The sequence below is a fragment of the Diadema setosum genome, chromosome 5 (assembly GCF_964275005.1).
Source record: "Diadema setosum chromosome 5, eeDiaSeto1, whole genome shotgun sequence".
Classification (NCBI taxonomy): Eukaryota; Metazoa; Echinodermata; class Echinoidea; order Diadematoida; family Diadematidae; genus Diadema; species Diadema setosum.
This window is the reverse complement of record NC_092689.1, coordinates 22,281,102-22,293,439: the sequence shown is the minus strand read 5'-3', so window position 1 is coordinate 22,293,439 and position 12,338 is coordinate 22,281,102. Positions and strand designations below refer to the sequence as shown.

Sequence of the window (12,338 nt, the reverse complement as noted above, 5' to 3'; positions counted from 1 at the left end):
AATCCTTACGCAGTAGTACATGTCTACACTAAGTTTCAAGAAAATAACTGCGGGCATTGCATAGATATGGGGGAAATAGCAACATTTTTAGCATTTGACCTTGACCTTTTGACCTCTGACCTCTTGTCAATGTCACTAGAATCTACTCAACTAATTGTCCCATCATACATCATCCTTGGACCAAGTTTGGTGAAAGCTGCTTCATCCAGTTTTGAGTTATCACATAAACAGATAAATTTTAGGATTTGACCTTGATCTTTGACCTTTGACCTCTGTCCTATTTCACTGAAAAACTAATCAAGTAATTGTCCCATCATACATCATCCTCCAACAAAGTTTGGTGAAATTTGCTCCATACAGTCTTGAGTTATCGCGTGAACGGATACAATTTCATGATTTGACCTTGACCTTTGACCTTTGACCTTTAGCCGATTTCACCCAAAATCTTATCAAATCGTTGCCCCATCATACTTCATACTTGGACCAAGTTTGGTAAAATTCCAGTAAATATTGCTCAAGTTATCGCGTAAACGAAAGCGGACGGACGTACGGACGTACAGACGTACGTACGGACGTACGTACGGACGGACGGACGGACAACCCGAAAACATAATGCCTCCGGCACCACTTCGTGGCGGAGGCATAAAAAAAAGAGAAAAAATTGTACCATTAGTAAACTTGTTGCAGTCTAGATATATATGCGCATTTTCACCACATATAAATGTCCTGTTGTTTGCCCAACTTTTTTTTCTTAAAAATACATAATATTATCTACACAATTTGAATTACTCTTGATGCCAGATATTTTTTTTTACATGTTGTTCATCAACATCATTATTTACAAGTTTTTTACATGGTGCATTTCAAAGACACCAATTTTGTATAATCTAGGTCATTTAATTTAATTGCTTCATTCTCCTTTCTCCTCTGTCTGTTCCTCTTCTTAAGTGTTTTTATGATTATACTGTTCATTTTTCAACGTATTTGCTGTGCACAAGACTAGATGTATGCAATCAGTGTATTCTTCTAGTTATAGTTTTGTCATTTATGTTAAGTGTTTTTTTAACGTATATGGTAATATAATTTTTGTCAATTCTTGGACCTCTGATTGTTCTTTAAATTTTACATACAGTTTGTGGATTACTATGATGATCTCTTATTTTCCTATCCCTTTTATTTCCATTCTATATTTAATGTATATTGTTACCTCGGCATGTATTGGTTACTATGCTATGTGTAATAGGCCATGCTGTTTTTACACCTCTCAAGACAATGATATGTCCCCTGGAAAATAGGTTTCTTTGGTGATTTTTTTTTTATACCTCATCTGCAAGATTTATGTACACATCAATCTTCTTTTTAATTATTTCACTAATTTGTTAATTATTAATATGCTACTCAATTTGATTATGTTTTGTGTAGCAATCATTTCTATTATGTTTACATGTCAACAGTGTTTTTTTATATTTTTTTTTCTCTCCGTAAATGTATTAGAATTTCTTCATTTGTCAATCGTTTGGACTCTTTAAATATTGCAGTATATAATTATGAAACGAGGACGTTTCTTTTTGAAAGATTGGACGAATGTAAGATGGAGAAATAGGGAGTTTATACCTTAAAACAGAACAAACCTCATGTAATTTATAAGTGTCTCTTGATTGACCAAGGTAAGAATTTATCCTCATTTCCTGCCCCAATTATGATTATACTGTCTAGATATACGACCAGTCCAATCCAAACCCTATGAACACTTCCCAGCTTTATAGTCTCATATCCTTTTATTAACAAGACCATCAAACCTCCAATGAAACTTCCATTCAGAACCCAACCGTCTTTGTTATTACTTTGGTTAATCTTTACTCAATAGTTAATCCTTCCCTTTGTCCTCAATCAAGTTTAAGTAGATTCAGACCGACTGTGTTTACAATTCCCACCACCAGTCCCTTACACAGTACTGTTCAATGAACCTATAATCCCCACATCATAGACCCTCTCCTACTAATCTCTTAACTTCTATTCATGTCCCTATATATCTTATGCTTCTGGAGTTGAGGAATCAATCTTACTCCGGCCCCGACTCTGTTCGGTCATGTGCCAAGAAGGAGTGGAACAGTATTCTTTATATATACTACCGACAATATTCCCTCGTCAGTATTATGCACCATTCTGGAATTCCTGATTATTATATCTAATAAACTAAACTGTATATCTTGGAACCATCACCTTGTCTCCTGCATTAACTAATGTTCGACTGTGGCTTGACATCGTATACTATAGTTGAGAGTGCACACCACGCTACCGACACATAAAACCAGCACTCTTACAGTATCATTAATAGTCTCAAGTTTCATATTCTATTGTCCTCATTGCTGACATATTTTTCTCTAATTTTACTTTAATTACAGACATTTAGCATGGGGTAACACCCATCGAACTTTATTAAATAAACTACTGTTGCTACAAAAAAAAAAAGGCACTTGTCTAATTTGTGGCGTCCCGCCACATTTCCATTCAGATCCATTATTTACTAAATAGAGATTTGATAAATAAAGATTTGAATTTTTTTTTTCAACTTGGTCAGTTTATGTTTAATTTCAACACAATTGTTCCTCCTAGTATTTTCAATTCAGTGTTCCCACAGAACCATATTTTTTTCATAATTATCCACTAGGCAATCTAATGAGTTTCATTTACCCCTCCTGAAAGCTTTATTGGCTCAGAATACATTTGTATATATACATAGGCCCTAGATTCTGGAATTATTAAGCTGTGAAATAAAAAAATTCTCCATCTTTGTATTTTTTTAAGTGGAAGTTGACATTCTTTCTGTTCAACCGTCTCTGATATCTTCTTTTTTATTAGCTAGGTCTCATCAACCTCAGGGTTCATCATCCATCCATCAATCAATCAATCAATCACTTAATTCATTATTATGTAATGAAAGAGCCATCATAATCCTTGCACAGGTGTGTGCAGCCACCAGCTGTCTGAAGCACCTCAATTCCCTCTTCCGTTTCCTTGGTCAGCGTGTAGGCATTTTTCCTTTTTTGTTTTCTTTCCTCCCATTCTTTCCATCTATTCTGTCAAGTCGCGTCATGTTGTTTTGTTTCTCTTTTTTTATTATTATATTTGTGCTAAGTAATGGTAAATAAGTATTTCATGAGATTTTTCTTTTGAGTGTTTCACAATCTACAAGCTTGCTTTTCAGTGGACCTCTCAATCTTTTTTTTTTATGCGGGTTGTCCATCCTTCCATCCGTCTATCCATCCGTCTGTAATCAGTTTTGTGGACAGCATTCCTGAAAAACCATTTGAGGTATCCTAATGAAACTTGGCAGGTATATGTATGAGGGGGGAATTTGTGCCTATCAACTTTTGAGTACAGATGCTCAAGGTCAAAGGTCAAGGTCAAATGCTCAAATTTCACTATTTCCCCCATATCTATGCAATGCCTGAAGGTATTTTTCAAAAACTTAGTGTATACATGTATTACCCAATAAAGATTAGCTAGTGAGAATTACGGGGCATGAGGTCAAAGATCAAGGATCAAGGGAAATTGTTGAAATTTCACTTTTTTCTCCATATCTCAGATGTGGTTCAGGGTATCTTCATTGAACTTAGTACATATGCATGTACTGACTGGCAGTGATTATCTAGGAAATTTGTGGGCCATGAGGTCAAAGATCAGGGGTCAAAGGTCAAGGTTAACTCATTAAGTCTCACTTTTTCCATCATATTTATGCAATGCCTGCAGGATTTCTCTTGAAACTTGGTGTACACATGTATTACAGTACCCAATAGAGATTCCATTGGAAGTTTTTAGCCAAAAAAAGTCAAAGATCAAAGGTAAAGTGAAAGTGCTAAATTTCACTTCTTCCTCCATATCTCAGAAGTGGCTCAAGGCACCATCATGAAACTAATGTTCTGCCTGACAGTGGTTCTCTTGGGAATTTTAAGGCCATAGGGTTTGGGTCAGAGGGCAGGTCAAAATGCTAATAATTTACTACATGTATTTAATACAGAAATTCAGTTTTTTCTCTATACTGTGAAAACTACTCAATGCATAGAATTATAGAGGGTCAAAAGTCAAGTAAAAGTCCTTAAATCCCCAAATGTACATACTCTCTGAAAATGTAGCCATTCATCCAATTAAATCTAGTTCAAGGAAAGTGAACACTCAACACATTATAACATGTCATTTTAATATTTGTCTCGCCCACCGGAGGTTAAGGCGAGACTAAGGGATCCAAATGGCGTCCGTCCGTCCGTCGTCCGTCACAAATGTTAAAGTTTACCTGCAAGACTCTCTTATGATGCATAACTTGGCAACTGTTACAGCAATGGCAGCCACACTTGGGTGATAGAAGCACTAGGGGTATCTTCATGTTATGGTGTTGTCGGATGTCATGTGATGATGTCATATATTAAAGAGTATGTGCAAGACTCTCTTTTCTATGTTAAAGTTTACTGCGAGACTCTCTTTTGACAAATAACTTCACACAAGTTGCTTGGATTACAACCTAACTTGGGTCATAGATGCACTGGGGGTACCTTCATGTTATGGTGCCGTTGGAGGCCACAGGATAAGGTCAAAGGTCATTGAGGTCATACGTTAAAGTTTACTTGCAAGACTCTCTTATCACACGTAACTCGACACATGTTGCTACAATGGCAATCAAACTTGGGTGATGGATGCACTGGGGGTACCTTCATGTTATGGTGCCGTAGGAGGTCACAGGATAAGGTCAAAGGTCGTTTGAGGTCATACGTTAAAGTTTACTTGCAAGACTCTCTTATCACACGTAACTCAGCACATGTTGCTACAATGGCAATCAAACTTGGGTGATGGTAGATGTCTCTTGGGAAGTTGAAGGTTACCACAAGGTCAAAGGTCACAGACAGGGGTCAACGAACTTTTAGGGCCCAATGTTAAGTTTTTAGGGCGCATTTCGTTTATGGCTCATAACTTTTGATCCCTTTGTCCGTTTGTGACCAAACTTGGATTGAAGATGTCCCTTGGGGAGGTGAAGGTCGTCACAAGGTCAAAGGTCACATACAGGGGTCAACAAACTTTAAGGGCCCAATGTTATGTTTTTAGGGCGCGTTTTGATTGTGGCTCATAACTTTTGATCCCTATGTCCGTTTGTGACCAAACTTGGACGGTAGATGTCCCTTGGGGAGTTAAAGGTCATCACAAGGTCAAAGGTCACAAAAAGGGGTCAACAAATTTTTAGGGCCCAATGTTAAGTTTTTATGGCGCATTTCGATTATAGCTCATTACTTTTGATCCCTTTGTCCGTTTGTGACCAAACTTGGATGGTAAATGTCCCTTGGGGTGTTGAAGGTCACCACAAGGTCAAAGGTCATAAGCAGGTCAATTAACTTCTGGGAGTTATAAAAGATATTAATTCCTTGTACGCAAATGGGCGAGACACAATTTGGCACTTGCCTTGTTTGCCAATTAGATGAAACTGTCATCACACATTGTCAAGACATACTATAGGCCTATAGGAGAATCATACATTATGGTGGAGACATACCAGTTGCCATAGCAACGTTTCTAACTTTTTCTCTCAACTGAAGCATAACTTTGGGGTTTTTTTGCCAGTATGCATGCATATCTTAATATGTATCATTTATCCTTTGCAAAGTCGAATGTATATGTTTATTGTACAATTCCTGATCTATTCTGTGTTGTGTTTTGTTGGGAAAGAAGAATGAAAATAAATGAATTGAAATTAAAATTGAAATTGTTAATGCATTGTATATTGCCCCGAACTTGCGTATCGCCTATCTCATCCCTGTGATGAGATCAGATCTAGTTGAAAATGCATGTTAAAGACATTTCCCTTTTTTTGTGTGTGTTTCCACAGTAGGTTCTTAATAAGGTTAGGTCTGTTGTGCTCCCAAATAAAAGTGTTCAATGTTCATGTCTTTTCTCTCTTTTGTCTTTACTCCACAGCATGACAAGAAACCATTCTGCAAATCATGTTATGGGAAATTTTTCGGACCTAAAGGTAACTGAGATTGTTGTCTCATTTAACACCATCAAATATCAACCTCATTTTTTCCACATTGAATTGCAAACATTTAAAAATAACATTTCCTTTCATGTGGAATGCAGTATCTCTGCACTGCTCTTTAGGTAATTTGGTATATTCTCATTATTACCTGTTATTGTAAGGAATCCCACTTTTGTATTAGGTGATCCGTGAAAGCTCACGGATCACTTTCCCTTAATATGAATTTTTATGCCTCCGCCATAAAGTGGTGCCGGAGGCATTATGTTTTCAGCTTGTCCGTCTGTCCTTCCATCTGTCCGTCCGTAATCAATTTTGTGGACAGCATAACTAAAAAACCGTTTGAGGTAAATGTGTTGGGGGCGAAGTTGTGCCTATTAACTGACAATATGTATGGGCATACATGCTCAAGGTCAAAGGTCAAGGACAAATGCACAAAATTTCACTATTTCCCCCATATCTATGCAATGCCTGAAGGTATTTTCTTGAAACTTAGTGCATACATGTATTAACCAATTATGATTCTCTAGTGAGAGTTTTGGGTCATGAAGTCAAAGGTCAAGTGAAAATGTTAAAATTTCATTTTTTTTCTCCATATCTTGGAAAGCGTTCCAGGTATCTTCATGGAACATAGTACACATGTAGGTACTGACTGGCAGTGATTATCTAGGGAATTGTGGGGTCATGAGGTCAAGATCAGGAGGTCAAAGGTCAAGGTCAACTCATTAAATTTCACTTTTTCCATCATATGCAATGCCTACAAGATTTTTCTTGAAACTTAGTGTATACATGTATTACCCAATAGAGATTCTCTGTTAAGTTTTTGGCCAAGAAGGTCAATGGCCAAAAGGTCAAAGGTCAAGTGAATGTGCTTGATTTCACTTCTTCCTCCATATATCGGAAGTAGCTGAAGGTATCATCCCGAAACTAATATCTATGCATGTTCTGCCTGACAGTGATTCTCTTGGGAATTTTAAGGTCATAGGGTCAAAGGTCAAGGGTCAAAAGCCAGGTCAAAATTCTAACAATGTACTATTTGATACAGAAATTACTTTTTCTCTGTACCTTGAAATTGCCCAGTGCATAGACTCATAAAAGGGTCAAAAGTCAACTAAAAGTCCTCAAATCCCCAAATACATGCTCTCTTAGAAAATGTAGCCATTCATCCAATCAAATCTAGTTCAAGGAAAGTGAACACTCAACACATAAATGTCATTTTAATATTTTGCCAATTAGATGAAACTGTCATCACACATTGTCAAGACATACTATAGACCTATTAGGAGAATTGTGCATTATGGCGGAGGCATACCAGTCACATAGTAACATTTCTAGTCTTCTTTATTCCTTTATGTATGTCTTTATTTCTCTACAAATCTTTTGCAGAGCATATCTCTAGAGGCTCAAGCTCTTAGCTCTTGAACTTTTTAGTACTTATGTCTCAAGAGCTCAGGATGCTCAAAAGAATTTTCTGTGCAATTGCTCAACTGGGACGTCATTATGAGACATCATTTTTCAAAATAACATCCTTGCCTCTGGCTCCATTTCTAAAGGCTATTTTCCACTGAAAATTAGCAGATGCATATTTCATGAAGTGATCTCTATGTTTGATATAGAAAATTGCCCTGATGCACATGAACGTGCACATAAAAAATGTCAATATGCTCCAGTACAGGTAGAAATCATATGTGAATCATATGCGAGCCAAGCATGGCCCAGAAAAAATGCTATTTTCTGGCCTTTCCTTTGATCATTTAGCTTCAAAATTTCGGCAGATGATAGAAGATACATTAGACTACAAAATTATGTAAAAACAGAAATCCGAACGTTTTGACAGATTTTGGTGTTCTGACTTCAAACTTGATTTTCTCGGCTCACCCGTCAGCGACTTTAGGATTCTTTTGTTGTAGCGGGTCACATATGTTTCAGACCATTTTTAGGCTGACGAGATTGGACAACTGGATAAACGGGCGCTTTTCTATGTAGATAGACATTTCATATGCTGTTGATCAAAATTACACCAAAATCACACGATGTACTTACATGTAATAGCTTATTTCAAATTACTCACATGATTTTGAACAAAATCGGTTGAGGGGAAGCGCCACTCAATACAAACTCGATCTTCGCATCAGATCGTGGTGTACAATCTAGAGGTTAGCTGTCTATTATAATGAACGAAAACTTACTGTGGGAGCTAAAATTCATTGTGCAATGATTGTAACGAGCTAGAATTAAGTTCTTTGTTGAGAAATGTGTGTTTGTGTGTGGTTGTGTTTATCTGTCTGAAGTCTTGTACGATCTAGGAACTGCATTTCTTATCCGACTTCTTTCAACTTGCCATGAATAATTTGAACATTAAATCTTTTTCTCTCAGTCATTTATTGATAGACTCCTCGCATTATATAGACAGCTAACATCAGTTGTTTTGTGGGAAAATTGAGCGATGACATGAAACTCAAACCGATATCCATGCTCCCCAATGACGGATTTGCTTCAAATCTACGTGAGTGATTTATACCCCTTTCACATTGGCCAAAACATGGCACATCCTCCGGAGGATATGCGGTGTTTATCCTAGACCACTGTCAATATGAAAGTTCAACTCAGCATGAACACAGCACGAACAGTGGATGAACACAGCGTGAAGTTTCTAGCACAAACACAGCACGTCCTCCGAAAGACGTGCCATGTTCATCCCAGATGCTGCCAATATGAACAGACACGGCATACAACCGGAACTGGAAATCTCGGATAAACACAACTGCGAGCACGCGCTAGTATGTACACAGTTACATGTGTGTGCTTTGTCAACCTACAGTAATCATTTATTTATCGCATATTATATGCCATCCCAAATTGTTTGCCAATTTGCAGAGATATCAAATTTGTAAGAACAACAAATGATTAAATAAGACAAAAAATGAAATATGTGTTGACCACAAAATAAATATAGTTTATATATACATAGCTCCATACATTCATATCAAACCTCTCATAGACTCCGTTCAGCTGGTCCTTCAATTCTCCAGGTTCCTCGATCCTCTCACTCTTGGGTAGACCACAGCTTTTCCCACTTATTTCTGATAGCTCCCTTTTGGCCTCGGAGACTGTGATTTCCGCTTCTGCTGAGCCTTCTGGTAGGAATCCCCAGAGCTCTGCCCATTCATCACGATCTTCTGGTTCCTCTTTTCTCGTCTGTGAAGCACCAAGATGTCAAAGCTCTTCATCTTTCTTTCTGGCTCTTTCAGGCAACAAGGCAAAGAAGCAGGCTTTTATAAATGAGCTGCACAGTTTGCACCAGAGTCACTCCAAGAACCATCTTGAACTAATGATTCCACACTTGAACACTTCAGGAAGTGGTGTCAGGGCCGAACGTGTGATCCCATGACCGCCTCTTTAGGTCAGATTGCAGATTTCCTCGCTGACATTTTCAATAAAGGTCTTGCTGTGGCTACGATCAGGTCCTACAGGTGAGCTATTGCTTCCTGCCATAAGGACTTCGTCGACGGGAAGTCAGTATCTACTTTCCCTTACCAAATTGTTGCGATTTTTCTTCTTAAACAGGCCTCTGGTAAAGTCCTTGCTTCCCACTTGGAGTCTTTCGGTTGTCCTTAGGTCCCTTACCAGGGGCCCCTTTGAACCGATGGCCAAGGCTTCTCTTCTGAATCTTATGTTGAAGACGGTCCTCCTGATGGCCATACCTTCAGGTCATAGAGTCAGTTCTGTGCATGCATTTGTCTTGACCACAGACTTATCCATTGGGAACCCTCAGGCGTAAGGCTGATCCCCAGGCCACAGGCTTTCTTGCTAAAAATCAGACCGAGTTCTCAAAACCAGTGGAGATTATCCTTCCAAAACTCTTCTCACATTCCTCTGTCGAGGAGGACAAAACCTTGCATCCAGTGTGAGCGCTAAAATGGTATGTGGAAAAGATGAGCTCATCTTCGTTGTTCATCCCCACTGTGGCTCCATTTGGTGCTGTTTCAGTGGCTACCATCTCCAGGTGGTTAGTCGACTGTATCAAGATGGCTGGACCAGAAACCATCTTTGTGGACTCTATTCAAGCCCATGACACAAGAGGGCTTGACTCTTCGTGGACACTTTTTAATGGCACTGAGCTACGAATATCCTAAACACAGCCTATTGGTTCAACGCAAATTCCTTCATTCCTTGCTACCTTCAAAGACATTTCATGTATGTGAACCTTGGTGTCCGCTGGACTTTTATTCGGCCAAGAAAAGATGTGTACAGTTGGAGTAAAATGATTCTTCACTCAATGAGGTACTTGAAGATGTCGAGGTGTAACTGACTATATAGGGTCTTGCACCTTGGTTTTGTACCAAACTCTCAAGCTTAATGCCTATGATTATTTCACGTAGTCTGCCCCATCTGGAAACCGATTTAAAATGTAATATTAAATATGGCACATACATTGTATATGTCCCTCCCCTTGCCACACAATTAGCCAATCATATAGATGACCATTGGTCATCTGGATCCCATTTCATAAAAGATGTTATGATAGCAATTCTGGCTGGAATGGCAACTTCCAATAGCAACAGTCAATCAGGAAGCTGGATTCTTGTCGTTTCTATAACAATTGCCATTCCAGCCAGAGTTGCTATTATATCAACTTTTTTCGAAATGGGGCCCTGATGTATGATCATGAAGTGGACACTCTACAAGGCACTGTCAGCAAAATTACCCAATAGAGATTCTCTAGGAAGTTTCTTGGCGAAAGGTCAAAGGTCACAGGTCAAGTGGAAGTGCTAAATTTCACTTCTTCCTCCAAAGTGACTCAAGGTACATGTATTATCATGAAATTTAGTAAATTTTTATGCATGTTCTACCTGACAGTGATTCTCTTTGGAACTTTAGGGTAATATGCTAATATTTTACCATGTAATTCTGAAATTACACTTTTTCTCCATTCCTTGAAAATTACTCAATGCATAAACAAGGTTCAAAGGTCAAGTAAAAATCCTCAAATCCCCAAATACCTGCACTCTTAGACAATTTAGCCATTCATCCAATTAAACCTAGTTCAAGGAAAGAGAACATTCATATTATTTGTGACAATTATTTTTGCCAGTCATGTGAATCTGTCATCACACATTGTCAAGACATTGTACTAAAGACCTATCAGGAGAACCATGCATGATGGCGGAGGCATACCAGTCACCATACCGACATTTCTAGTTCAGATCTGAAATTCTGAGATTTGGTACACACTTTTGTGAAATTTTTGAATTTTTTCCCTTTCAAAAAGGTAAGAAAATAAATATTCACAGCTGAATGACTAAATTGTGGTATCTCAATTCTTGATCCGCAAGTGCAACATCATTGTGTACCAAGTGTATGGAAGTTGACGGGGGGGTGGGGACTGTGTGGGAGAGGGTAGTTCCCTTCCACACAATGGAGTTTATGCACTTTTAGAATTGAAATGGAATGATCTGATGCACACTTTTGTGGAATAGTGTCAATCCCCAAAGTATGCCAAGTCTAATTCTATGGATAGGAATTGAGTGGAGAAAGGGTAAATTTAAAGAGGATGAAGCAACTGTGGAATTTATTAATTGTGACCGTGCATCACAAAACGAACAAAAAGTCGCACCCCTTGATTTTACATGAGGACTCAAAAAGTGAAATGGGTCAGCCAAGTCAATCTTTAGTTGTTCATATTTTCTGAAAGAGCTATCCTTCTTCTACATTATTCTTAAGTTTGGGATCATAACCTGAATGGGAAAGTGTGTTTTCAGCAGTTTTTCTACAACCCTTTTTGGGGGAGAATAGAATGATCAGGTATGTCTCAGAGTCCCCTTTTCATTTCTTGAAATCCTTTACACACTCTTCACTTTCAAGTCTAATAACTTACATCCTGTGTTTTGTCTCTTTCATTGCACGGCTACCATGGATTGGTAAAGATTAAGTGCTTGAATAGACCCTGTACTTCAGAGCTTCTTTCCTCCGTTCACACTTTTCCAGAGTGTGTGCTTTCTTTCCAGTATTTAGATAGGTTAAGGGAGTCGATTTAAAGATAATATAAAGTTTTGGTACCTCAAAAGTTTCCCTGAATTTCCTTATCTTATTTTGTGTTTCAAGTTAAAGTACCTTTCATATAACTAACACTGTGAGACTTACTCGCCCCAAAGTGCTCTCATGTCTTAGTAATCATACAATAATGGTTTCTTACCAGAGCCGTTAGTTTGACTCGCCGCCGTGTAGTACTGTACACGTATTGTATGAAACCATTATTGCGTGATAACTGCGACTAGAAGCCCCATACGCATAGCTAACTGCGACCAGCAGCCCCATA

The 12,338-nt window shown here is 38.3% G+C and overlaps 1 protein-coding gene across 1 annotated transcript in view; it reads left to right on the top strand.

Moving 5' to 3' along the window:
• LOC140229203 (cysteine-rich protein 1-like) overlaps window positions 1-12,338 on the top strand; it is a 96,333-nt gene that overhangs the window by 75,842 nt on the left and 8,153 nt on the right. The window contains exon 3 of the mRNA XM_072309473.1: window positions 5,962-6,016. Coding sequence (XP_072165574.1) covers window positions 5,962-6,016 — 55 coding nt within the window. The remainder of the gene's footprint in view (window positions 1-5,961; window positions 6,017-12,338) is intronic.